At 46.1% G+C, this 25,351-nt stretch overlaps 1 protein-coding gene across 1 annotated transcript in view; it reads left to right on the plus strand.

Annotated features, from left to right (window-relative positions):
- The window catches only part of LOC119390808 (transmembrane protein 47), a 106,801-nt gene extending 85,101 nt beyond the window's left edge, over positions 1-21,700 (plus strand). The window contains exons 3-5 of the mRNA XM_037658506.2: positions 7,667-8,003; positions 10,709-15,376; positions 15,537-21,700. Coding sequence (XP_037514434.1) covers positions 7,667-8,003; positions 10,709-10,938 — 567 coding nt within the window. The 3' untranslated portion in view covers positions 10,939-15,376; positions 15,537-21,700. The remainder of the gene's footprint in view (positions 1-7,666; positions 8,004-10,708; positions 15,377-15,536) is intronic.
- The last annotated feature ends 3,651 nt before the right edge of the window (positions 21,701-25,351 follow it).

The following is a 25,351-nucleotide window of genomic DNA, read 5'->3' on the forward strand; positions in this document are numbered from 1 at the left end:
CACTTTCCAATCTAAATTCACTTGAGAATACGCAACAACGGCCATAACCAAAACAATCTCGTTTGCACAATTTCGACGGCTCGGCCGGGTCGGCACAATTTCGACGGGTCTCGACTGAAAAATCGCTCCGCCGCTGCGAACAGAGCGAAAAATTTCCAACGTGTTGGTCGCTCGCCGCTGACCGCTGCGGCGAGAGCGATCGGCCGTTTTTTTCGCTGCGAGCGAATTCGCAGCCTGAAAATCGCTCTGTTTTGTGTCATGTGACACGGCCTTAACCCGGTATACCGCAATATTGTGCTGCGCTACCATTATGTATCTGATCCGTGTGCAGTTTTAAAGCTTCTCTGCGTACATAGTATAATATACTCTGTTTTCAGCATCGCGCCGGCGAGCAGGTACCAGCGATTCTATAGGAAAATTGAGCAAGTGTGGCCTCTGTACCCGGCGCACTATACGGTACAGAGAAAGTCAAGTTCCTTTCTGAATGCAGCTTCTCTTTTTGTTTTCTTCTTTTCTCCTTTTTGCTTGTACGATCTGTTTCTTACACCTACAGGCGTGCAACTTTCGTATAAACTCCGTATGCCTGTCAGAAGCGAAAGAAACGAAAACAGTTTCCTTCGCGCAGCAGTCGAGCTGTCGGTCGAGTATTGCGCTGGCGCTGTTCAAAGCCCAAGCTCCCAACCCATAGTGACTGCCGCGGGAGATGGATCGCTTCGTTCCGGCGCTGTCCACCGGAGCGGTATCTTTGCTTCCTCCCCATTTGTGCCCTGCCGTCGCGTTCCGTCATGTGGCCGCTTGCTTGTCAGAGAGCTCTGGCAGAGAACGTTTTACGCGCACCGCGGTTTCACTGTATACACCGCGATGTATAGGCTCTCTCGCCATTACACTGTATACGTTACCGCGTATGCGTTCTTTTGCGTGCATGTTTGTATGTTTGTGTTTTCGTGTTTGTTTGCAGCGATGCCCGTCCGCTTCTCGGCGGCTTGACTTTACCGCTCTTAGCACTGCGCTTCTGGGGCGCTACTCGCTTGAAGTCTGCTGTGGCGTTCGCGTCGGTCCCTTCTGATGTGTAAACATTAACGGCCCGCTGTGAAGGACAAGGTGCAATTGGTATTAAAGCCGTGATAACTTTCACACATCGTTAACTTCATACAAAAAGTGCTTCACGTGTCTCGTTGCGCACGTAGTCATTTAGTGCTGAAGAAACGAAATCGTTGATATCGTTGATGCTTCTTTTAATGATAAATATCCGGGATTACTCCCGAACCGCGCTTTTTTAATGTAACGGGGTCCGCCGCGGTGGTGTGTGACGTGAGTATGGTGCTCGGCTGGTGACCCGAAAGTCGCGGGTTCGATTCCTGCCACGGCGGTCGCATTTCGATGGAGGCGAAATGGTGCCGGCCCGTGTACTGTGCGATGTCAGTGCACGTTAAAGAACATCAGATGATCGGAATTTCCGGAGTCCTCCACTACGGCGGGCTTCATAATCATGTCGTGGTTTTGGCACGTGCGACCCCAGAAATTTATTATTATTATAATGTCGCGGGGATCAGGAGTATTTACGGGCCTTGTTTAAAACTAAACATAAAACCCACTTCCCGAATGCCATTACGGCGATTCGTGCATGCGTGTCTCCAAATCTACGCCACAACCCAGAGCCCGCGGCAGCTTCGGAGGTTGATATCGATTTGTTCCGCTACCTCAGTATGCATGCTGCAGAAGCGCTAGATGACGCGATTGGAGACACACTACGTGTAGCTCCCGAGTATCATGACCTGTCGACGCCCTTCACTTTGTCGACAGATGTATATATCGTACAAGTTAAAATGGCAGCCGGCGCTCCGTACGCGGTTGCAGTAACAGAATGGATATGTGGAGCAGGTGATTAAGCGGCACTGCTGTTTGTGAATAGCAGTGTTCGATTACTACAGCTGACTTGGAAGCGCCGATCTGTCCTCGACTCTTCTGGCCGGCGAACAAGCGTTTCGTGTTTTTCTCGGTATACGCAGCCCGCGGGTGTGTCCGTGTGTAAACTCGCGTCTGTATAAATACGCTACAGTATACTGGCAGCGGGGCCTGTTGGTGCATATTCAGCAAAGATAAAAGAACTGCAAACCGACCCGTTTTCCTCCTCCGTCCGTGCTCTAGTTTTCGTTACCTTCATCTTTACTGGAACGCAGTACTTGCTGACAGGAACGGGAGAGAGAGAGAGAGAGTAGAGGAGAAAGAGAGAGAGTGAAAGTGAACGGGATCTATACAACAAACTTGTGTCGAAGAAAAATCGACCCGCCGGTCATTGACTGCACTTTGCGTGCCTGCTACAAGGCGTATAGCTCCTTATAATAGCATGCAGACAAGCAAAATGAAAATACGGAATCAAGATCGAAGGCGCCTTGTAGTTTGCGCGTTCACTTTCGGTTCCGGCAGCTGTTCGCGACTTACCCCTCTCTGGAGTATCGGCACGATATTTTTTTCGCTGTTCATTTTGTAGCCTTAAATGTAGGTCCGGGCCTCAATATTTCGAATACCCGCCGCGGTGGTCTAGTGGTTATGGCGCTCGACTGCTGACCCGAAGGTCGCGGGATCGAATCCCGGCCGCGGCGGCCGCATTTTCGATGGAGGTGAAAATGCTCGAGGCCCGTGTACGTAGATATAGGTGCACGTCGAAATTTCTGGAGCCCTCCACTACGGCGTCTCATAATCATACCGTGGTTTTGGGATGTTAAACCCCATCAATTATTATTATTATTATTATTATTATTATTATTATTATTATTATTATTATTATTATTATTATTATTATTATTATTTCGAATATTGATGCTGCCGAGCCTTAGACCAGCTTGAAAAGTTTAATTGAACAGCTTTTCTACAGTTGGTTTCGGTTTCTTTTCGCGGTGGTTATACCGTATCGTGACGTCATGACGGAGAGATGATCACGTGGTAGCTGCACAAGGCCGCGCTCAGGCCGTCTTCTGGCGCCGCATAACTCGTCACATGGCCCGTGGGAAACGTTATACTCAATAAGAAAAAAAGCTAAACGTTTTAGTTTAGGTAGAGTTGATTCAGTTTTCGAAAGTCGTATAAAGAACGTATACCGTCCTCCAGCAACGCATCGTCGCTCTGATGAAGGGGGCAATCTTTCATCTAAAATTTATCATATCCCGCGCAGTTGTGCCAAGACGCGTATACACACAACGTGCTCGCTCGCGTCAGCTGCGCAGCCGCACGTTGAAGGAAGAAATTTCGGCCGCCGCTTTGTTACGGAGAGGGTTGATTTATGACGGCGCAAAAGCTGGCAGCAGACCGGAGTGGCCAGAAATGTAGGCTATACCGCGCAGCGTCCTTGCATCGCGGGTGAGCGCTGCTTCAGGTGCAGCGGGCGTGTTTCGCTCAACGGCGAGCTTTAGCTTTCCTTCTCGCTCTTGTGTCTGTGTTAGTTCATTTGAGGTTTTGTATTGCTGTGTTTTATGTGCGCTGCTTTCTGTCTGTGAGCTTGTGTGTGCGTGTGTGTGCGCGCGCGCGCGAGCGTGTTCCGTGTGTTGATTTGTGCGTGTGTGCTTGCGTGTAATTGAACATCGAGCTTGCAAACGTGTGTACCTTGAAGTTAGAACTAACGAGACTTCTGTAAAAAAAAAGTATGGTGGACAAATTTCCGTGTTACGTCTTTTACAGGCACACATCTTGAGTAATAATCCCCGCCAGAGGTCTTTAAGGTAACAAAATGAAAATGTACGCTGCTCGCGCGAGGGCTTCTCTTAGCAAACGGAAACGATCACTCGAATGGCGTGCGTTGAAAAGAAAAATAGAAGGCGACGGACAACTTATCAAAACAGCAGCTTTGCCTAGGCACGACGGCTCCCTCGCGATCAAGGCGGGGCACGTACAGGGACGGCGTGTTTTTATTGCCCGGCCGTTCGTTCGCACCGGTATATTCCAATCATCGGCGGCGCTACCGAAATGCGGTGTATGGCGAGCAGCGAACGGTAGCCCCGGGGTCGACCACCTGTGGCTCGCTCGGTCCCCCATCGAGAGTGGTGTGTGCCTAATGGAAATTTCGCCGCTCGGCCGCGGGCCGGCACAGTGGTTCGCGTGCAAGGCGCCGATCAATGGTGTGCGCCTATCGCCCTGGGGCGTACTTCTAGCTCATGCCGCCACTGCGAGGGGGAGCGACCTGGGCGTATTTTTAAATCGACTTTCTCGCGTCTTGTACTTCTGGTCACGTGATCAGGGGGAAGGTGCGATCCTTTATCGCTTCTCTTTCACGCCGTTCTAAATTAGGCGTTCGCGCCCGTGGTTCTGGGTGGTTCCTGTCGCCACTCTTCGTGTTACGCGTGAGCCCGCCACTCTAACGGAAGCTCGAGACGAGGGTCTTCGCCGTCTTTGTGTGCGTTTTGTGAGGGGCGTTGAACCGTTACGCAAACGCTCTCATTGTGACGTTTTTGTCGGTGTGGTTGTATCTGAGGTTACGCGAGCAAGACGTTGTGGCGATTATAAGGTTGTATTGATTCGCTCAGCTTCCACGGTATACGCGACTGTTGGGTTAGCGCGCACCTTATGCGTTAACGATGCCTCCTTGCACACGTATACCGTAACAGGGCTTCTGTTCCTGTTTCTGCTACTCGGAGGACACACAAGGTAGTGAGGCGTGTTTGGGGTGCTAGAATGCGCTCAAATGAATTGTTCCTGGAGCTTAAATTGTTGCTGGCCTCCACAGGCGCAGGAGTGTTGCTTCAGTCATTCGCGAAGGAAGCATTAGCGCGCGTCTGGTGAACGCGTGTCCGTAGGCTCACAGAGAAAGCGAACGTAGGCAAAACCGCGAACGCAAGTCGGGTTATTTACTAACCTCCATCCACTTTTTTCTGTCCCGATTAATGGAGCGCGGCGAGGCTCTTCGCGCGCTTATCGTCAGTGCGCGATGCCGGCGTTACCCAACCGACTTATTCAACTTCGCTGTTAGCGCCGGGTTCTTGGTAAAATGTGTGATGTGCCGGGACTCGTAATCTAATAGGCGCACAAGTTGCAATACTCCGGTAGCCCTCCATGCGTCGCAACGTGCTAGAACGAAGAAAAAAAAAAGTAGTGTATTGATAATGCAGGTATGGGCAGGAGATGCCCTACAGGCGCAGCTTCGAACGGTGTATCTATCTGGACATACATAGCAACTCCGAGGCGTTCAAAAACCGATCGCCGCGTATCTAGCGTCGATAATAGCCCTTGCTGAAATACATTTCTTGCTATTTTGACACAATCCGCGCGTGAGATTTCCCGTGAGCGAGAAACGGCTCAGTTCCTAATCGCCGCGTAGTTCCCTGGCGCCGACAAGACCTGGGGTGAAAAGTCTCCCATTCTAGGGAAAAAGCGCGAAAGTAGCTCGGGGACGGGCCTTCCCTAAAAACGAGGGATGTCGTTTCCCCCAACTCCACGCGGGAACTATGGGGAAATTTGAGGGAACGGGCGCGCGGGCGGTGGCTGTGGGCGTAGGGAAGCGAAGGAGGGGGCGGGTGTTCTTGCCCGGGACCGAAGGTCATTGTCCTCTCCCGCTCGTAGTGCCTTGCGGGATCGTCGCGCGAGCGCGGCGATCGCTTGTCGCGATATTTTTCTTTATCTCTCTCTCTTTAAAGAAAGCGCGCGGGGGTTGGTTGGTGTGCGGTCTGTCGTGGCGCCTCTTGCGATGATGTCGTCGTATATTGTGTGTGCGAGCGTGGGAAGAGGTTGGCAGGCCACTTGTTTGCGCCCGCTGCACTTTATACGAGATAAAGCGAGACGTATCTCATATAAGGAGGCCCCATTGGACGGCGCCTACTGCTTACTTTTATATGTTCGTTATTTACTTTTCTTTTTTTTATCCCTACTGATAAATGTTGCGACGCGTGTGAGTCGCTTGGTTTCGTCACCGTTCTTTTGGCTCAAACTCCACTTGGTATGCGGCGTCACGCCCTCTGCGATGATCCGAGTTGCTCTGAAGGGTCATCTGTTTTTATTTCTCTCTTCTCGCTTTCGCGTGTATTTCAGGGGTGGCTCTTAAAGGTAATGGTGTTTTCCAATACGAAACTGCAAAAAATAAAAAAAAAATGGAAAGAGAAAGAAAGAAAGCACGAAAGATTATAATGTCGAGCTGCCGTAGGAGGAGCTGTCTACTCTTTTTCAGTTTGTCGCTGCTTTGTAGCTTGGCTTCAAATTGTTTAAATTCCAGATCACGAGGGTCCAGTAGATTAGAATTGGTGACTCTTTGACCAGTTGGAGCATCATGCTTCATTAGTTGAGTGGTGGAAAGAAAACAAGAAAAAAAAGCAAGAAAAGCATGGCGATTAGCTTTATAAAGGCGTAATATTTATTTATTTATTTATTTTTTATTTATTCTCAAGCATCGTCTGTGTGGTGGCGGTGATGTTGCAGCAAGTGGGGTTAGCCTGGCACGCATAGCCGCCAATCTTTCCGCTTGGGCGTCCTATGAGTTGATATCAATGATATGTCATCACGAAGACGCAATCAATAGTCGTTGTAGTACCTTCCTGTTTGCCGCTGGCCTCCGGGGAAAGTAACGCCCAAGTCCCGCGCATAGAACATCTCTTGTGCAGGCTTTGGACCGTCGCTTTTCTTTACTTGTCAAACTGCGCAGGCATAGCCAGATGAAAAGTTTTATGTTGCTGATATCACCGCAGATGTCACAAATGAAACATCGTCCAAGGTTGCTCGTTATAGTTACGTATGGGCAGACGAAGCATTCAATGCTCTCTCTCTCTTTTTTTTTTTTTTTGCTCAACGTGAACTTTTTGGTGACTGCGCGCTCTGTTGGCTTCGAATGGGCGCCGACGAAATAGAGACAGTTAATTCAACTTTTTGTGGTGGCAAGTTTCCTTATCTGTAGAAACAGTCGCAAACGCCAGAACTTGTTTGTGGCCTAGTTTGTACTTGCCAAGTTGCCATGAGGCATAATTGTTGCCCGTGTAGTCGACCTTGCGCGTCTTACATCCCTTGTTCATTTGCGGCTCTTTTTATGTTTGAGGTATAAACCTCGCACACTTTTCCGTGGTCGTGCCAATTGTTATCGCGCAGTTCGTTCCGATGCTTCACGCGGTAGTCTTACTTCCAAGCGGGTTTCTCTGCATGGCGCCCTGTGTTGTGGGGAAGCCAGAGGAGCTCATGCGCTGCGGAGAAGCTAGCGTGTGAAAATTCGCGTTAGCCAAGAAACTCTCAGATGATAATACGTGGGCAATTATTGCTGAATAACCAAGTAATGCCAAGAAATGACCTTGAGCACTCGGTGGCTGGGTATATGAAGTCAGTGTGTACGTGTAAAGGTGCACAGAAGCGTAGGTTTCTTATATTTCTGGGGCAAAAAAAAAAGGGGGTGGGGGGGGTGGGGGAGAGTTAGAAGGATAACTATGCATTCAAGGAGGCACACAATATATATTCTTTAATTTTTATGACGAAAATTGTGAAGTTTATTTTAGGAAAGTTCATTACAGAAGTATACTACACATATAGAACGAAATACAGCCGCTAATTTGCGCCGCTAAAGTATGCTTCCCAGGGAAAGAGTTCCGTTGCTTTTTACCATGGACACTTTCTAGGGGTTAGTGCACCCCTGCCTGTGATGGGGCTTTTTGTTTTGTATAGACGCGCGAGCCGAACTGACGATTGCTTTGTGGACGATGCGCAGGTGTTTGCCTTCATCTGCGGCCTGATCGTGATCCTGCTGATGATCCTGTGCCTGGCCTCGTCCAACTGGCTCATAGCGCACAAGTTTCGCCAGGGTCTCTGGGAGCAGTGCGTGGAGGAGGACGCGCCGCTCCCGCTGCCCTTCGGCCTAAACGTCAAGCCCGGCTGCTACGTGGCGCGCACCGTCGCCTACATCCAGGCGGCGGCCGCCCTCTGCGTCATCACGCTCCTCTGCGACATCGCCGCCACCGTCATGACCGGGTGCGGCCTGTGCAGCAAGAACCCCGTGCGCAAGTACCTCATGTACAGGCTCGCCTTCTACGTCATGGTCTGCGCACGTGAGTAGCGCGTAGTGCGCTTCCCTTTTACGCGTGCGCTTGCTTGCTCGCCCGCGTAAAAGCGCGAGAGCATCCGCGGTCTCGGATGTCGCCTCCTTAGTATCTGTCCTTCACTCCTATTCTGCCAGACCCTTCCTTCTGTCTCCTTTTGTCTGTGTAGTGTAGCCGTTACGCCTACACAGACCATAGCCGCCGTGATAGCTCAGCGGTTTAGGTATGTACAGCACTTGAGCGCGCATGTTCCTCCACCTTTCTCTCTTTCTCTGTATATATACAGTAGAACCCCGCTGATATGGTTGTCACGAGATCATAAAAGCAACAAATCCAGGGCTGTTATGGTTGATGAAGCCATCAGCTTCAGCAAATGCTCCGGCACCTGCTCCAACTCCTCAACTTCGTCATCACTTACGCTCGCATCGGCACACTCGACCACGACGTCGTCAACGGAAGTGTAATTGCTATACGCGATGCCGCTGAATGCATCAAAACCAATTTTTAGCACCCAAAACACAGATCTCGGAAGATAAATATGAAAAATACAGATCTCGGAAGTTGTGTTTCTGGTGGCGGGACTTAAAAATGCATCATAGATGTCACCTTCACCGCTTCCGACGGCCAATTCGGTCGTCAATTCCCAGGTGGACCAAGCCAAGCCACATTAAAAGTCAACATGGCCGCTTGGGCCGTCTCGGAGGGCCGGTTCACAGCGTACAATGCGGGAATGGCGCAGTTGCTACGTAACAGCGGGGTTCCCAATGCATTGGATCCTACGGGAGCTATGCCGGGGCCGGCCGAAAACGACGTAACAGCCAGGAAAACGCAGCACCCGGGAACGTAACAGCGGGTTTCTACTGCGTATATACATATGTAATAAAATTTTTGCAGAGTCCGACTTCCAAATTAAAAATTTTAAGCTAACTTTGGTCTCTTATGTGTTGGCACAAAAATCTCATTATGAAGCACCGTAGTGGAAGCGTTAACCCATTAATGAGTCTAGTGGGAGACTTCAGGATTACTTTTCTCCCCTGGTACATATTTGTTTTGTGCCCAAAGCATAGCACACAGGAGTAGCGCATCATCTGGAGGCCCACTCTTCTCCCACAGGCTTTTGTCTCAAAGCAGTGTCCCTTTGTTTTTGTTGTGTTTTGCGATGCTGGTATTTGGCTTTTTGGGTGTTTTTTGTTGTCATGCTTCGTTTACCTTGTTAAAACGTACACTAGCCAGGGGAGAGTGGGGTAACACTGTCACAGGAAGCTTTAATTATACGACGGAGTCACAATTTAACATGGCGAAAAATATTTCTCAGATGCATAGGTCGACAAAAAATGTGGAGCTCACTCAGACTCACTCATGAAATATGTATTGCCCTTAGGGCTCACTTGGACTTAGGCTCACCAAAATTTTTCTCATCCGGACTCACTCGGACTCAAACTCACCAAAACACTACCCATTCAGACTCGCGGCTCGATCTGAGCCTGAGTGAGTCTGAGTGAGTCGACTCATGAGTCCGTTGCCATATATTGAATTTTTTCGACCATAGCATCAATACTCTTTTAAAACAAAATCATCTCGCATAATTGGTGCTCTACATGGCGCCTTTTAATCTCGTACGTTCAAATACGTATTATTAATGGCTGTAATCCAATAAGGACACTTATTGAAAGAGACGACTTACACGACATATCTTTATCAACAACTTCCTGTGAAAGATCTTGCCGGAGGTAGGTCAAAAGAACTTCCCCCTCCATAACTCAGGCCTCTGATCAATAAATATTGAGATGGCATATGAAAGCTAGTGCTTTGAAGTACGTGTGAGTAGCTGTGAGTATAAACGTGAGCCGACATAAGGCTGACAGTAATGCTGAAGTTGACTAAATTAGACCATATGTCAGCAAAAGATGTGGAGCTCACTAGGACTCACTCAAGAAATAGATCTTGCTCTTTGGGCTCACTCTCACTCAGGCTCACCAAAAATTTCCTCATTCGGACTCACTCTGACTTGGGAGTCACAAAAATTTTCCTCAGCCGGACTCACTCGGACTCAAACTTACCAGAACATTACTCACCCGGACCCACTCAGACTCGGACTCATGGCTCAGCGCGAGCCTGAGTCGACTCATGAGTGAGTTTGCTGACCTATGCTCAGATGGTAGTAAATACATGTGGTACCACTACAGCTTGTGCAAAGCTGGGGTTAAGAATTTTTCTATCAAAAGTTGTTTTCTGGACGAGTATTCGAGTGGGTGTTTGATGCAACAGCTGGTAGTAAAACCCTTTACTGACCAATTGAAAATGCATACCATCTTCTTTTCTCGGCACTTCTATAGGCAGGTCGAAAGGGCACCCATTTGTAGAAATCCAAGAAATGACACCTTTTTCTTTGGTGAGCATGTGTGTGCGAAAGCATTCACTGACTCACTGTGTCGGGGATAGTTTCTGTTCCCTGAAGCATTTTTGTTGTCTGAAAACCAAGAGATGTCACTGCACGATTCAAGACTTTTTTTTTAGCCTGTCATAGCTGTAGCAGGCGCTTCAGCTATGAAGTGCCCCCATTGGCTCTCCCTAATGGAGAACTAGCTGCATGCCCATGCCTTTAATACAGGTGCCACAAACCACAGCTTTTACAATACATATGGCCACTAAAACTTACCACTTCTCACACTGTCTTCTTCATGTATCCGATGCTTCTTTCCTCCCCGCTACAGTGCTGTGTATACTGATTGCGCTGGTGATCTACCCGGCGTGCTTCGCGGCCGAGATCGAGGAGAGCAACCGGCAGCTGTGGGAGTTCGGCTGGGCGTATGGCGTGGGCTGGGGCGCGGCCATCTTCCTGTTTGGCGCCATCCTGCTCCTGCTGTGCGACAAGGAGACCGAGGAGATCTACTACCGCGAGCGCGCGCTGCCGCACGATGGGGCGGCGGACTCCAAGGCGTAGCCTCCGGGCGTCCGCCTGGGCAATGGACGCGCCGTCGCCGCCTGAATGTTAACCACACAACAGCGCGAGCGTGCCGAGGAAACGCCCAGGCGATCGTCGCCCGCAGTGCTCCACCTCAAGTCTGCCTCCTACTGACGATGATGCGCCCCTCGTTGCCACTACCCCTCCCCCCCTCCCCCTCCTTCTCCACTTACGGAGCGTTTGAATGTGGAGGGAAGAGAGCACCGCAAGTGGTTCTCAACAGAGTGGACACTCTCGTACTGCTCGGCTTGCGTTATACACGTCTTTCTGCACCGCCATGCTGTGGCTGCTCGTTCGGGAAGCGCGCATGGTGCGTTTTTCAGTAAAACGGCCTTGGGTTGCTAAGTGTTTGGTTGAAAAAAAAAATGTATTTGACATCTTGCTGTGTGAGCCTTGCACACCTTCCAAGTGCTTTTCCACCGTGTGGAATGAGAGAGATCCTTCATCTTAAACACAGTCTCTTTAGGGCTTCTTAAGGACTGTCAATTCAGAACTGAGGACATTGTGCACAGCTTGAAGACTGTCGTTTGCAGAAGGTGCGGGGTACTTGCACCTTCCACAAACAGAGGACAGGCACATGGTAGCCTCTAGTCATTTGAATTGTATCACACATTTCACTTCATTTACCTTCGGCATGTGAACCTAGACATATTAGCATGTCGCTAGCATTGTGCAAAAATGTTGGGCAGCAGCTCCCTCGATTTTGTTTTCGTTTGGGCAACAGATCGAGCAGCTGTGAATGTGGCTCTAGGGGAACTGCGTGTGTGTTCCCAGGTGTGCGGGCTCTGCTTCAACACTTCCTAGGCACATACGTTGGTGGCATGCTGTCACCTAGTATGTGCAAGTGAAGCTGCAAGTGAAGCTCTGTGTGCGTTTCGATAGAGTAGCCATGGCTGGATGGTGTAAGCGAAAAAAAAAAAAGCCTTGCAATCGCCCTGCCATGTCACCACCTGTTGTTACCATCGTGAAAGAGTGCATTGAGTGCTTCAGACTATGAGACATTTTCTTGCTCCCTCACATTGTTTGCGGATGTGTGAAGTTGTCCAGCAGTGCCATTCTGTGGGCGCTGCTGCCTGCTGTGCGAGTGCTGGTGTGCGTGATATCATTCCTCATCCACTCCAAGTTTGCAGTCATCAGCAGTGTCAGAAGTGGATGACTGGATGTGGAAGTTGTTGCGCTGTTTTTTCTTTTTACTATTATTACTTTCGCGTAAGAGCAATGATGTGCTGGATTCAGCTGCACCGCTTAACGCTCGCCTGCAAAGCCAAGAGAAGAGGAAGGCCGTGGTTGTTCCGTCAGGTCTACCGCCACGCTGCTCCCCACCTTTTCATCCGGGACAGTGCAGGATGGCCGATCGTTGTTCTCCGGACTTCGCGTCGTCGCGACGCTGTAATTCATCACAACTGTGCACCGTGGCTGTGAGTGTGTGTCTGTGCTGTGAGCATGCACAACTTCGTGAAAAGAGCTAGACCAGCGGTTCGACCCATACGGTTGTGCAGAAGTCGCAGAGGCAGACGACTCGCGGTCACAGTGCCGGTGTGGTGTGTGCTTGTGGTGTGTGCTCGTCATATTGTGTCGCGAGGCGACGAAGATGGCCACATTCGAGCGGTCTAGTCGGTCGAGCGTTCCGGCCGTCGCCATGGACGTGTGCGTGGGACGTGTGGAAGGTGGAAAGGAGCGGAAGCCTTGACGCTACCTGCTTCGTTCGGAGACGCGAGTTGGACACTGTGTCGGATGTGCCACGCTGTACGCAAAGTGCAAGACATGATAATAGATGATGCCTTGATGTGCTAGTTTAACAGTGAATACACGACCTGTTGGTTTAAAGCAACGCTCCTGTTTCACGTTCTGCAGATTAAGCAAAATATGGGAGCCTTCTGGGTGTGGCAATCGGCCTTGGCCAAAACCGTACTGCGCATAAACAAATAATGGGCTCAGAGTTTAATCCCACCGCACTTTTCTCTTTTATTCATAAGCCTCAGACAGGCTCGCGTTGCTTGACATTGACTGCTCAGCTCATGCAAGCTGCCTGTGCCTCAACACACTGTAATAGAAACGTACGTGTTTGAATATCAAGCTGCGCATAACTCACTGGCGGATTACGCCGTGCTAATTGTTAACTTTGGTCTTACAAAATCTTCAAAATCAAAATGAAACCTCGTCTTGACAGAAATCTCTTGGCCCAGATCTTGTTTCTTCCGCAGTGGTCGTGTCACTTTGAAACAAGTTTGTACATAACAACAGAGAGGTCTTTTGTTCATTACGCTTTGTTTTTGTTGAACTGTTCGGTTACCTGCCTACTCCCTTTATACCAGATCATGCCAGGAGCAAAAAAGCAATGAGCTGTAACAAATATGAACATTCACAGGAAACACACCTAGCTGTTCTATATTTTTTTTCTTTTTTCAAGGAGTGACTGTTTTTGTGTTCTCGCTATAGACCTGTAGGCCCACGCAAACTGCCCATGAAAACTGAGATCTTGCCAGTGGAATTTTATTGCTAACAAGAATAGCAAGGAGCAAGGTTGTGATGCACTTTTTGCACGGGAGCTTACAACAAGCTCTCTTTTTTGTTAATAAGGTGAATGCACTTCGGTTAAGTGCTTCTGTGTCTGGTTATCTTTGTGTGGCAGCTGTAATGAGATTTCGTCTAATTTTCAGATGCCATTAGTGCATACTGAGTGTCCGAAGGAGATTACCACATGACTGACACCCCTGTCACGCAACATAGTTAATGTCATTCGCAGCAAGTGAGATAACATTGCTGTTTTTGTTGTAGCCACGCTGGCACAGCGAGCAAGATTCACAGTTAACATTCAAGCATTGAATGTGTTTCCGGAACGCAAGCTTGAGCACCTTGTCTCGATCACAGGGGCTTTGCAGAAATCTACGAAATTGATAAGAAGGAACAAAAAAGTAATCTAATTTAACCTTTTTATTAGTTTCTAATGTTAGCTTTTTATTTCTTTTTTTATTCTCGACACAATACCATTCCAAGCAATTCGCAAAACTATGTGTTTCAGTCACTAACAGCTCTTGTCCGATGCTCGTTTACAAAGCCGTCCTTTGTGTCGGCGAAGTGGTAGTGGCACTGATTTTGATTTATTATGGAAGACAATGGAAATATGTAAATGAAAAGCATGATTTGCGACTTCTCATTACCGTAGCAGCCTGCCGGCAAACGTCGCCATCAATTGCGAAGGCTATTTTTATACCCATGTAGACTGGGAACAGTATGTTGCAGTGACATTCTTCAACATGCACATCATTTATTGGAAATGACACTGACTGCGACAGGGGTATCATTCCGCCTGTTTTACTTTTCCCCACGTTTTCCTTTCTTATAATGTTGGTTTGTTTGTTTGGGGCAGTAGGCAATCTGGGGACGAGTTCCTTAATAATTTTTAGTGGCGATTGCAATGTTTCGTTTCCTTGTGCATGTATTATGGTCACTGTGCAAAATCATATTAATTTATGCCAATTAATATTATCGAACGCCATCCTCGCATTTTTATGTTGCTTCAGGCTTGTTCACTGTCGCGGAACTTGTGTCGAGTGTTGAATGTGAGCAGCATTGCGCTAACACGCCACATTCTTTAGTAGAGAACGCTCATGTTAACACTCATGTTTCATAGGGCGGCTGGCAAGGCAGCTTAATTATAATTGACGTTTTATGTAATCTGACGTACATGCCCTGTGTCAACAATCTGAACCTCCTTACAGTTTACCAAGAGCTGCATTTTGATTCTTTAAATCTTTCCGGTCACCTTCAGTCTTTGTGTTGAATATTAGTATGCCCTGAATTATGTACGATGCCCCGAATTGTTGACTGAGATTGTCTGAAGTGCTTTCCAGAATGTTGACAGCTTCCAGTGGAGTGATTTGATGGTTGGTGCTTGGTGAGCGGGTGTTTTTGTGGAACATAGCCTATGCAGAACAGATGGCAGTTTCGTTTCATTATTTTGCACATTCACAAAAATTAAAGAAGCCCACATGAGTCGAGCTGAACACCTGTGCATCTGTGAACAATATTCAATCGTATATCTGTAATATTTTCTATGAGACATTACGTAGGATCTTTGTTCTCTTAGCATTCTCTGTTCCAAGTTCTTTTGAAAACTTGGTTATTCATTTAACTAAGAGCACTCAACAATGTGAAGTAAACATTCTCAAGGACACTGTCGAGCTTCCTGCTTTAATTTGTGAACACGTTTAAGTGTCCATCTATGCATGTTGTCTTTAGATTGCCGTGTTCCTAAAAGCTGCCAACTCTATTCATCGCAAAACAGGAAGTAAGCCACAGACAACAGCGAATGACAAAAAGCTTGCTTTGATTATAATACAGTAGACTCTCGGTAAACACAATTCTCTTAATCCGAACTGCTGCTTAATTGCAACAGTGGCCTCTAATATGATTGGTTTTCTGCTTGATATTCGCATAAACTTGGGAAAAACAGCGCAAAATTGAGACAGGACACAAGACGAAGAAGGCACGACAACAGCACCTTCTTCGTCTTGTGTACTGTCTCAATTTTGCGCTGTTTTTCCCAAGTTTAACCATGAACCAACTAGCCCAAGCCTCGACCATTGAATTTCGCACCCCTGTTCAAATCTCGGTTACCAGGACTCCTGTTAAACGGAACATATTTTTGTGGTCCCTTCAGATTCTGTTTAACGAGAGCCCACTGTATATTGAACCACTTAAGACTACAATATTGCATTCTACAAGATGTTCATTCGTCTGCTGGATAAATCAGTATTGTTTGTCATTGTCATGTTTGTCCTTTTTTCTTTGCCACGTGGTTCTGCGAGGTGTGTGTGCGTGTGCGTGAGGGTTTTGCAGGTGCGGATTGTCGGTTGCCGTGGGCGGCGCAAAGGAATGAAATGTCGTCGTACATTGGTAAGGCATCGAGCATGGTAGAGTTTCTGGAATGCATGCGTCGTTGCAGAAGGTTTGATCCTCTGCCGACGCTTTCTCCAAGTTCCTCTCTACTAGAGTCCACCACCCTATTCATAGCCCTGACATCCAAATAATCCCTGGTCTCCGATCATTACTTCTCTCTGTTTTCAAGTACCTTCTCGAGTATTACTAAACTCGGCAGTACGGTGAGCAAGCCCTGCGGAGAGGGAGGTTGCTTGTTGGGGTTCCATTTATTCCTTTGTTTGAGAATCACGCAACTTTGGTCTTGTGCATATTAAAATGGTAAAGGGCAATCCTGCTCGATGCAAGGCGTGATTTGTGCAAGGCTCTTTTTGTATGTCTCGCTCATATATTTTGCCTGTTGCAGGCACGGCAGCTGTCTAATATCATTCAACCTAGTTGGTCTTTCATTATTCATCATGGAAGAGCAGCAGGGCAAGAACAGCAGGGCCATCATGCCTCGTGCACAATGAGAGAACCGCCAGCAGAGGAGATCTAAATTGGTTAAATCGAATGAGTCCTTACTGAGGTTAGGATTAAGGATTGCGTTTGCCATAGATGTCCAAGCTGTCTTCTTCGATATGGACACGTAAACTGTCCAACAGATCTGAGGACTTACTGAGCCCTGTGCTGCCTAGCTTCGACGATTCAATGAGTAAGTGAATTCCAGAAAGCTTGGGGACCTCCTTCGAGGGCTAGTGGTCTCTTGCAGGTCATAATACCTTGCTTGCTTTTGCACCTTGCCTTCTTTTTGATTCGTTCATTGCGAATATCATTTCTCTGGCTAGCAGGATGGGTTTCGTATGGACGATCCACCTTTCGGATACTATACGCCACAAGTGATGCATACACACACATGCACGTGAGTGGTATCAACACTGCACTGCATGCACTGGAGTGTACACTCATCAAGTCGCCGTTTAGCTATATGAATCGACAATGATGATTAACACCAGTCCATTTCTGCTGTAGTATTTTTTTTCCTCTTGTGATCGACTTATCCCCCCTGTACGCTTGGCTGAAGGAATTGTTGGGGAAATGGGCAGCCTTATTCTGTGGCAGCTAATCTAATTAGTTATTATTTTGCTATCCTCTCGTTCATTGTGACTCGCATACTTGCATTCAGTATTGAAAACATAGTGCTCACGCTTCGACTGCTGGAAGCCAGGCTGGAAACTCAATACTGTGGCACCCTATGGAGGTATCGACATTCGGGGAAGCAGGCATGCATTTTGCGACCTTGAGTGATGAAGAACATGGGATAACGTCAGCCCCCATTTTTTTACTTTTGTCACCCTCTATGCTCACATATGCAGATTGCCAGTACATTACTTGGTTAGCGCAGGAACACAGAAAGTGTTGTCCTGAGTAGTATGACTTAGTGCTCGAGGTTTGTGTGAGAGCTGAAGGAGCCCACGAAAAAGGGTACTGCAAGAGGTCAGTGTTTCAACGCTGTAAGAAAGTGTGCTGTAATGTGTTATATTTATTATGTGGTGAGACAGTGTTAAGTGTGGATGCGCACTACAGCTGTAATGTGTACTCTTGTACTAATGGGCATGTGTAGCCGAGTTGCTTTGTGCCTCATGAATGTGTATGCAATCAAAATTTATAAAGAACTTCAGTTTCCTGTTTTGGAAACACAAGCTGTTTCACGTTATGGCATCACTCTGTTGTAGCAGCACGAATTGCCGGAATAAGTCGGCGGCTACATTTTTACATCTTTTGGTCGATCATCTTGCGAAAGAAAAAGGCCTCTTACTTTCGTGCATGCATTTGCCTAACGGGAAAATTTGTGCCGCTGAATCGCTGCATCGATTTTTGCATTTATTTCTGGCTATGTTCTTGCTACCTGATGCTCTAAAAGCCTTCTTGTTTTTGTTGAAGTGTAGGAGGTAAAAGAGTAAGCCCTTAAGTCATTGTCCTAGAAATGTGAATGTTGAAACCACTGCCAAACTTTTCCATCAGATGCAGAGTGTGTTGTGGAGTTTTGGCGCGAGTCATAAGATGCCCATATCTCTTTCTTTGTATTCTCCAAGAATGTGTGTAGCTTTCATGTGTTTTTGATAATGGACGTGCATGTGTTGAACTCCCATAGGTTTGGTTGCGTGGTTTTTCACACTTTCGAATTGTGTATCAGTGCCGTGCATTTTGCATTCTGCTCCATACGAGTCACCGCGCGGCTACCGACACATTTCTGTCGTGTGAACGCAGCACTCGCGCTGACGTTTGCACATGGTTTCTCGCAAGCGTGTGCGACTGTTGACAAGTGGAACTTCTCATTGTCAGGTTTTTTACCCTTAGGCGAGCAATGTTCAAATCGACTTTAGGTGGGAAGTTCTGAACACATTTTTAGACAGACACGGCCTATGCTTTTCTTTCTCCTTTGTGCTTTATGTTCGTGTTGTGTGCACATAAAAACATTTACATGCTTTTACACTTGCATGCACAGTTAAGTCAGTAGGTGGATCTTTCCAAGTCGCACTCCAACCTTCTCAGACCATAATTTTTCGCTTCGACATTTCCTGCATGTTTATGTTAAGTAAAGTGAAATTTCCTGCTCGCTTGTGCACTTCACTAAAGTGATTAAGCAATCCACTGAAGTACAATGAATCACTTGCAAGAACATTCAAACTTAGTAACAGTTTCATCGTGTGATTAGGTTTATGCAATATGACAGTAGTAGAGTGAACTGAACGTTATGTGCATTCGTACTTTCCCGCAATCAATGCACTAAAAAACTAGAGAACTGAATTTGAATGCAGTGTTTATATTATCGAAGCAGGCTTTTTTTTTATCACTGTCGCTGTGGTCACTGCATCTGTGTATGCACGACGAGTTCTTTTTCTTTCGGGGCAAACGCTTTAAATTTGCATTTAATTTTTCAACATGTCATAGGCTTATATTGCGTGTTTTCATTCTCATGATTTTAGGAGTGGAGGAGGATAGCTGGAGAGAGTATTATCATTTTGCTGTTTCTGACTTGTCTGTGCATTTCCTTTTGAGGAGTGGATTCGATCATTAGTACCATGCAGTGCAGTTTAATGTCGGTAAAAACACTATAAATAAATAAGTTAGTAAAAACAAGTTCAGCTGGAAAATCTAGTAAGCCTGCTTGATACCACCATGACTGCGTATAAACTGGGAAAGTTCTACTACTATTAAAGAAAAATATGAAATTTTACAGTGTCTGCCAAACCATACATGCATTGCATTTCTTCATGCACTGATGTATGTATTCGCAGCTTTCACCTCACTTTTCTCTGCACCGTACTTGAGGGACCTACCACATTTTGCTGCACCAGTTTTCCATTCCCTCGATGCTTGGCAATAGAACCGCTTTTTCACCGTCATTCGTAACCACATTGGTGAGCTGTGTTGCACTGCTCTGTGTGCACATTGCAAAGCCACGAAACTAGCTCGTGAAGTGTTTGTTGCAGCTAAAGTGTTCCTCGTTGATTTATTTTTTTCTATTTATAAACGACTTAGGTGTCTGCACGGTGACAGTTGTTAGGAGCTGGAGGGAAGGTAGTGAAATAATTTCGCGCAGTCCGTAGTCAGTGACATAATGAACATTAGACAGGCTCATATCATAATGTAATTGCAGATGAAAGTTGGCCTGGTTGGTCATCTTGAAATAATATTATAATGCGAGGAAAACAAGGGCAGCAGAGGAACACAGAACACAGATTGACATCTGCCAATCTGCTTGTCTGTGCTTAAGTTATTCGAAGATGAAAAAAAAAAAGAAGCTATTGCACGTTGTCTCAACCTCCACACTATCTGCAGTGATTCAGTAGTATTGGCCAAGTCTGTTGCCTTTGGGCCTTCCTTTCCATTCTCAACCGACGAGTTCAACATTTAGGTACGTTCGGTTCAAGAAGCGGTCAGTCATTGGCACAAGCTGGCATGGTCAGGAGCGTTCTTTTCGAACACAACAGAGAAATGCACGCTACGACGTGTCGCCTGGTAGGCACAGGCATAGCTGACCATCTAGCGAGTGACAGAAGAAACGCACTTGACAGCAGTCCATGAGCTTCAGAGAAGTAAGCAGTCCTTGTCCCGCAGTGTGCAGCAAATCGATATCACGACGGGTTAGTGTAGTGATGAGGAAATGTAAATTTGCACTCACGCTAAAGGACAACAAATTCGTGATGCCAATCGCACTGTGTGCGACATGTAGTTGTGTTCACAGTACAAGGAAGTGAATGGACAATGGGTATTGTCAGGCAAGCAGATAAAAATTCCATTTGAAGTGCATTCATTTGCTGCATTCTTGACCTGTCACTGGCCATGTATAACAAAGCAGCTTCAGTATTATTGCATGCCCATACCAACTCTTCTGGGAAGTTGTGTGGATTGTCCCAAGATGATACCGACCTCTTTCTTTTTTTCTTGCTTTAAAGAAAGTTTCCTACTTTTTGTGTGCACCATCAAAGGAACGCAATCGCTTACATCTTGTTTCCCTAGCCATATATAGAGGCGCACATGTTTTCTGTAGAATAATCTATAAAGGACTTCCTTTTGTGAGTTGCAGCTATTTCAATTTAGGTTGATCCTTCTTCTCTTGTTTTCGTTCCGTCCAAGTACACAGATGCCCTGCCTAAGAGGAGGGACCTTTTTTTGTTGTAAGAAATAAATAAAATATAAATTAATTTTGGGTTAAAAACTCATTCCTGTTTTGTTTTGCTCTTCTTTTTTTTTCTTTTTGTAAATACGAGAAGCCAAGCACTTGCCAATTGCTTTTGCATGCGGTGAGTGCAGGTGCGGTACTCTGGTGTAGCAGACTGCTAGACTAGCTTGTGATGTTGTGGGTTGTGCATTTCACCGTTCTATTGTGTTTTTTTTTTTTTCTAACATGTATAACGTTTAATCCTGCTGAACAGCTTGGCTGTAAAAGCAGGTAGCATCTTTTTTTTGTTTTTTTTTTACTTGAGCTGTAGCAGCACTCTGAAACCATATATCTTATAAGCAAAGAAGCTTATAAAATATATTTACTGGGCAACATACGAGAAAGACGGCTGTTGTATTTTCTGGTGCAGTTTGTCGTTAAAAACTTCGTGCCGCGATTATCGGATGCCCAAGTTCTCATTTCGGTAATATGGATAGGATACCTGGGCTAGTTGGTACATTACTCTAGGAAAACTTTAGTGCTGGGACATTGAGATTGGAAAAAAAACATGCTAAAAAATTGCTTTGTTCTAGCGAATTTTGCATAGACAATTTAAAAAAAAAAATGCAAAGTTCAAAGCTTCAACACTACTTACTGCCTATGCTCAGAATGAAGTACTGTCCAAACGAAATCTGCGTGCGATTTTACCTGTCGTTAGACATCTCACCCACGTGCACTCTCATCTGTGGCTTTCATGTGTGAAAGTTGCTTTGCGGTGTAATTGGTGAATGGGATAAAATTGCAAAAAAAAAAACAGCAAAGTATTCAAGCCTGTGCAAAGAGGCCTGCGTATATATGTACGTTCATCTCTCCGAGTGTTTATAGAACTTTTGACGTGCTTGCCGCCTGTGGCAAAAAAAAAAATGTTATTGCCTACCTTTGTGTGCGAGCTGTTTGTAGTCGCAACTCGCGTGTGCGCGAGAGTTTTGCAAACCTTTTTCATTGCATTTGCAATAGAGCTTGTTTTCTTACTACCATATCTCTCGGATAATTCTTGTCTGAAGATAATTATTGTCAATGTTCTACACTAGCCTCAGTTGGCAGTTCCCTTCTGATCACTTTTTTTTGTTCTTCAGTTGCTGAACTTAGTTCAGTAGTGCAACTCTTATAATGCGGTTTGTTTTTTGGAGAGATCAAATAAAAGTTACATTTTCGACTGTTAGCTTGTGTCAAGTGTCATATTAATTTAGCTGCCTATACATACCGTATTTTCTCGCATATAACCCACACCAAAAAAGGAAAAATGTGCCAAAAAAGTGGGGTTGTGAATTAGTATATGCAGGGGTTATATGCATATTCTTTTTTTGTTTGTAGAGTTAAAGTTAGGGGTGCAGATTATATGCAGGGGCAAGTTATATGCGAGAAAATACGGTACATATGCTTCCTGGTGTGCTCCTCAAAGCTTTTGAGGCCTTCATATCTGCTAGATATTTCGTGACTACACATAAATGAACACACTGAACATACACGATATGCTTAAGTTACTGAAATGCACTGCACTCTCATACCTTGTGTATAGCAATGCTCATGCGCCTCTGGTACCCCTTGCTTAATTAAAAGCACAGACAGCGTCGTTACGTGGTGCATCGGCACTACTGCATGTAACTAAACCATTTGGCTGCTAGAACCTGTGGTGCAGTTTTAATTTAATGCCTCCCTCTTCCTTCACATTGGCGTTACATTGATACTATTGCCCATAAACACGCTTTATTACACTGAGGCTAAATGTGTGTGCTGTTTACCGGACGCCAAGTTCGGCAAAAGTAAAAACAAATTACGTCAAGGACTTCCTTACGCCGCATTTCATTGCACTGAGGTTTAACTGTATGGCTCAGCATGCTTATATTGTTCTTGAAAGTGGATTCCAAGAAATTTCACGATGGTGTCCCAGCCAGCACAAAGTTCCATTCGGCACTTTATCTGTTTCAAATTACATTATAATGGCAAAGAAGTGACATTATTTAAGTATACTGCAGTCAGAGGATTAGGCAGGTGGACATACAAAAACGTGTTCTGCACTAACAAAAGTAAAAAAGAAGAGAATACAAATTCTGTGCGAGGGGCCAGGCTACATTGACTTCGGGACTTGATTGAAAGCAGGATGTATGCTATTTTCCTTTAAATTGTGCAAGTTATGTATAAAGCTTTTCTCACTTCATCTACTCCAACTCGTCCGTCTTTCATCTAACAAAGCTGTGAAGTGTGAACATCGGTCATGGGATAAGAGGACACCAACTTCCACCTGCCACGGTGTTCTAGGGGCGATTGTGCTCGACTGCTGACCAGAAGGTCGCGGGTTCGAATAGTAGCGGCGGCCGCATATCAGTGGGGACGAAATGCTAGAGGCCTGTGTACTTAGACTTAAGTGCACGTTAAGGAACCCCAGGTGGTCGAAAATTTTCCAAGTTTCCAAGTCCTCCACCACGGCTTCCCTCATAATCGAATTGTCGTTTTGGTATGTAAAACCCCAGCAATCATTTATTATTAAAGGTGAAAGGCTTAGATGCCTCATCAAACGTGAAAATTGACCAGCGTCCCTTGTCGGCGGCGTCAACACGAATGGTGCAAAAAACCATCATCATGTGATGACGTCATCATGACGTCACAGATAGCAAAAATTTGTGATGTCATGACGTCACGTCACGTGACGTCACCTGATGAGATCACCACATGACATAATTGCTTGGTCAAAAGTGGACCAATAATGGAGGCAGTGCAAAACTACGTTAGGTGTGGAAAGCTTTCGGTGGGTGGCGGGGCAGCATCAAAACCTCCAATGAGGAGAAGATGGCTTTCGCCTTCGAGTCGTCTTAGCTGAATGCATAAAGGACCCTGTGATTTTTAGAACACCAACTTCCTAACATGAAGGAAAGAAGTATTAATTTTAAGGGCTCGTTTTTCTTCGTTATACACAATATTAATGAGCACTAACAGACAATAATGCCAAGGAAAGTGTAGGGGATGTTATTAGTAGTAAATGTAAGGTAAATGTGAAGAAAGAAAAGTGGACGAAAAGATAGCTTGCCGCGGGCAGAAACCGAACCTGCGACCTTCGAATAACGTGTTCGATGCTCTACCAACTGAGCTACCGCGGCGGCCATCCCTCCGTCCACTTTATAGGGTATATATATGTACATTTAAACGTGGGAGCGTCAGTCAGCGCCGCCAGTAGCCATGACGGCTAGTGTGGAACACTCTTTTTCTGCCTCTTGGCGTCACGTGGCACATGAACTTTATTACGAGCTGGCAGCTGACCAATTATCCCTCGCATACTACATGAAAGCATCAAGTCTGCTAGAACGAGACCCTCGCTATGAATGAAGGAAAGAAGTGTTAATTTTAAGGGCTTGTTTTTCTTTGTTATACACAATATTAATGAGCACTAACAGATAGTAATGCCAAGGAAAGTATACGGGATGTTATTAGTAGTAAATGTACGGTAAATGTAAAGAAAGAAAAGTGGACGAAAAGATAGCTTCTTTCCTTCATTCATAGCGAGGGTCTCGTTCTAGCAGACTTGATGCTTTCAGGTAGTATGCGAGGCATAATTGGTCAGCCGCCAGCTCGTAATAAAGTTCACGTGCCACGTGACGCCAACAGGCAGAAAAAGAGTGTTCCACACTCACTGTCATGGCTACCGGCGGCGCTGACTGACGCTCCCACGTTTAAATATACATATAGTATATACCCTATTAGGTGGACGGGGGATGGCCGCCACGGTAGCTCAGTTGGTAGAGCCTCGAACGCGTTATTCGATGGTCGCAGGTTCGGTCCCTGCCCACGGCAAGCTATCTTTTCGTCCACTTTTCTTTCTTCACATTTACCTTACATTTACTACTAATAACATCCCCTATACTTTCCTTGGCATTATTGTCTGTTAGTGCTCATTAACTTCCTAACATGCATCACGTAGGGCAAATAGTTTATGTAGCAGCGAAATAAGCATGGAGGCAAGTCTGGAGAACAAGTTGAGTCATATGTTTCTCATCTTGCACTCATTCCGAATCAGAATAATCAGTGCATGAAGAAGCGGCACTTCAGGCCACCTCTTTGGTGCTTTTCTAGCTGCATTCTTACGTCGCGATCAATTGCAAGTCCGCAATTTCTTTTCATCGTATGTAGAATACCGGCCACCGATGCAATGCTTTGTGCATTCAAAGGTAAGGCCCATGCCTGTTGTGCAGCCGCGGCTCACCTTGATGCTTGTAGCTGGGATTAGTACCCACACCCTTCCTACAAGTCAGTGAACCTTGCTCTATATCGCAGCCATTGCCTTGGACAAGGCCTCTTGCATGTTCAAGCACCTACTCTTCAATGTGTTGATAGCAATCCACTTTTGATTCGCACAAAGTCTACCGTGTTTTGCGAGTTGCTTTCAGCTTTCTAATGAGCCTTTTCGGTGCGCTGTTATCATTCTCCAAGGCATACCTACCCATTAGTGTTGAGGTCAATGCCACTAGTGTAATATCATCCCATCAGGACTTGCTCGGGCAGTTCATATCCCTTTATGCACCGTGCCTACACAGCTAAACCAATGGACCACGTGAACTGACAAACACTGAGCTATAGTGGCCCTTTTTTACAAACAGTACCAGGGTAGTTCTAAGGAAAAGTCTACCATCAACATCAGGTGAAATTAAAACCAAGCCACCATGCTCGTGCTTACATTTTTATAGTACTACTATAATATAATAAGTGATGGGGTTTTATGTCCTAAAACCACTACATGATTATGAGAGACGCATAGTGAAGGGCTCCGGAAATTTTGACCACCAGAGTTTCTTCAGCGTGCACCTATATCTA

Source organism: Rhipicephalus sanguineus, chromosome 4, assembly GCF_013339695.2.
Source record: "Rhipicephalus sanguineus isolate Rsan-2018 chromosome 4, BIME_Rsan_1.4, whole genome shotgun sequence".
NCBI classification, from domain to species: Eukaryota; Metazoa; Arthropoda; class Arachnida; order Ixodida; family Ixodidae; genus Rhipicephalus; species Rhipicephalus sanguineus.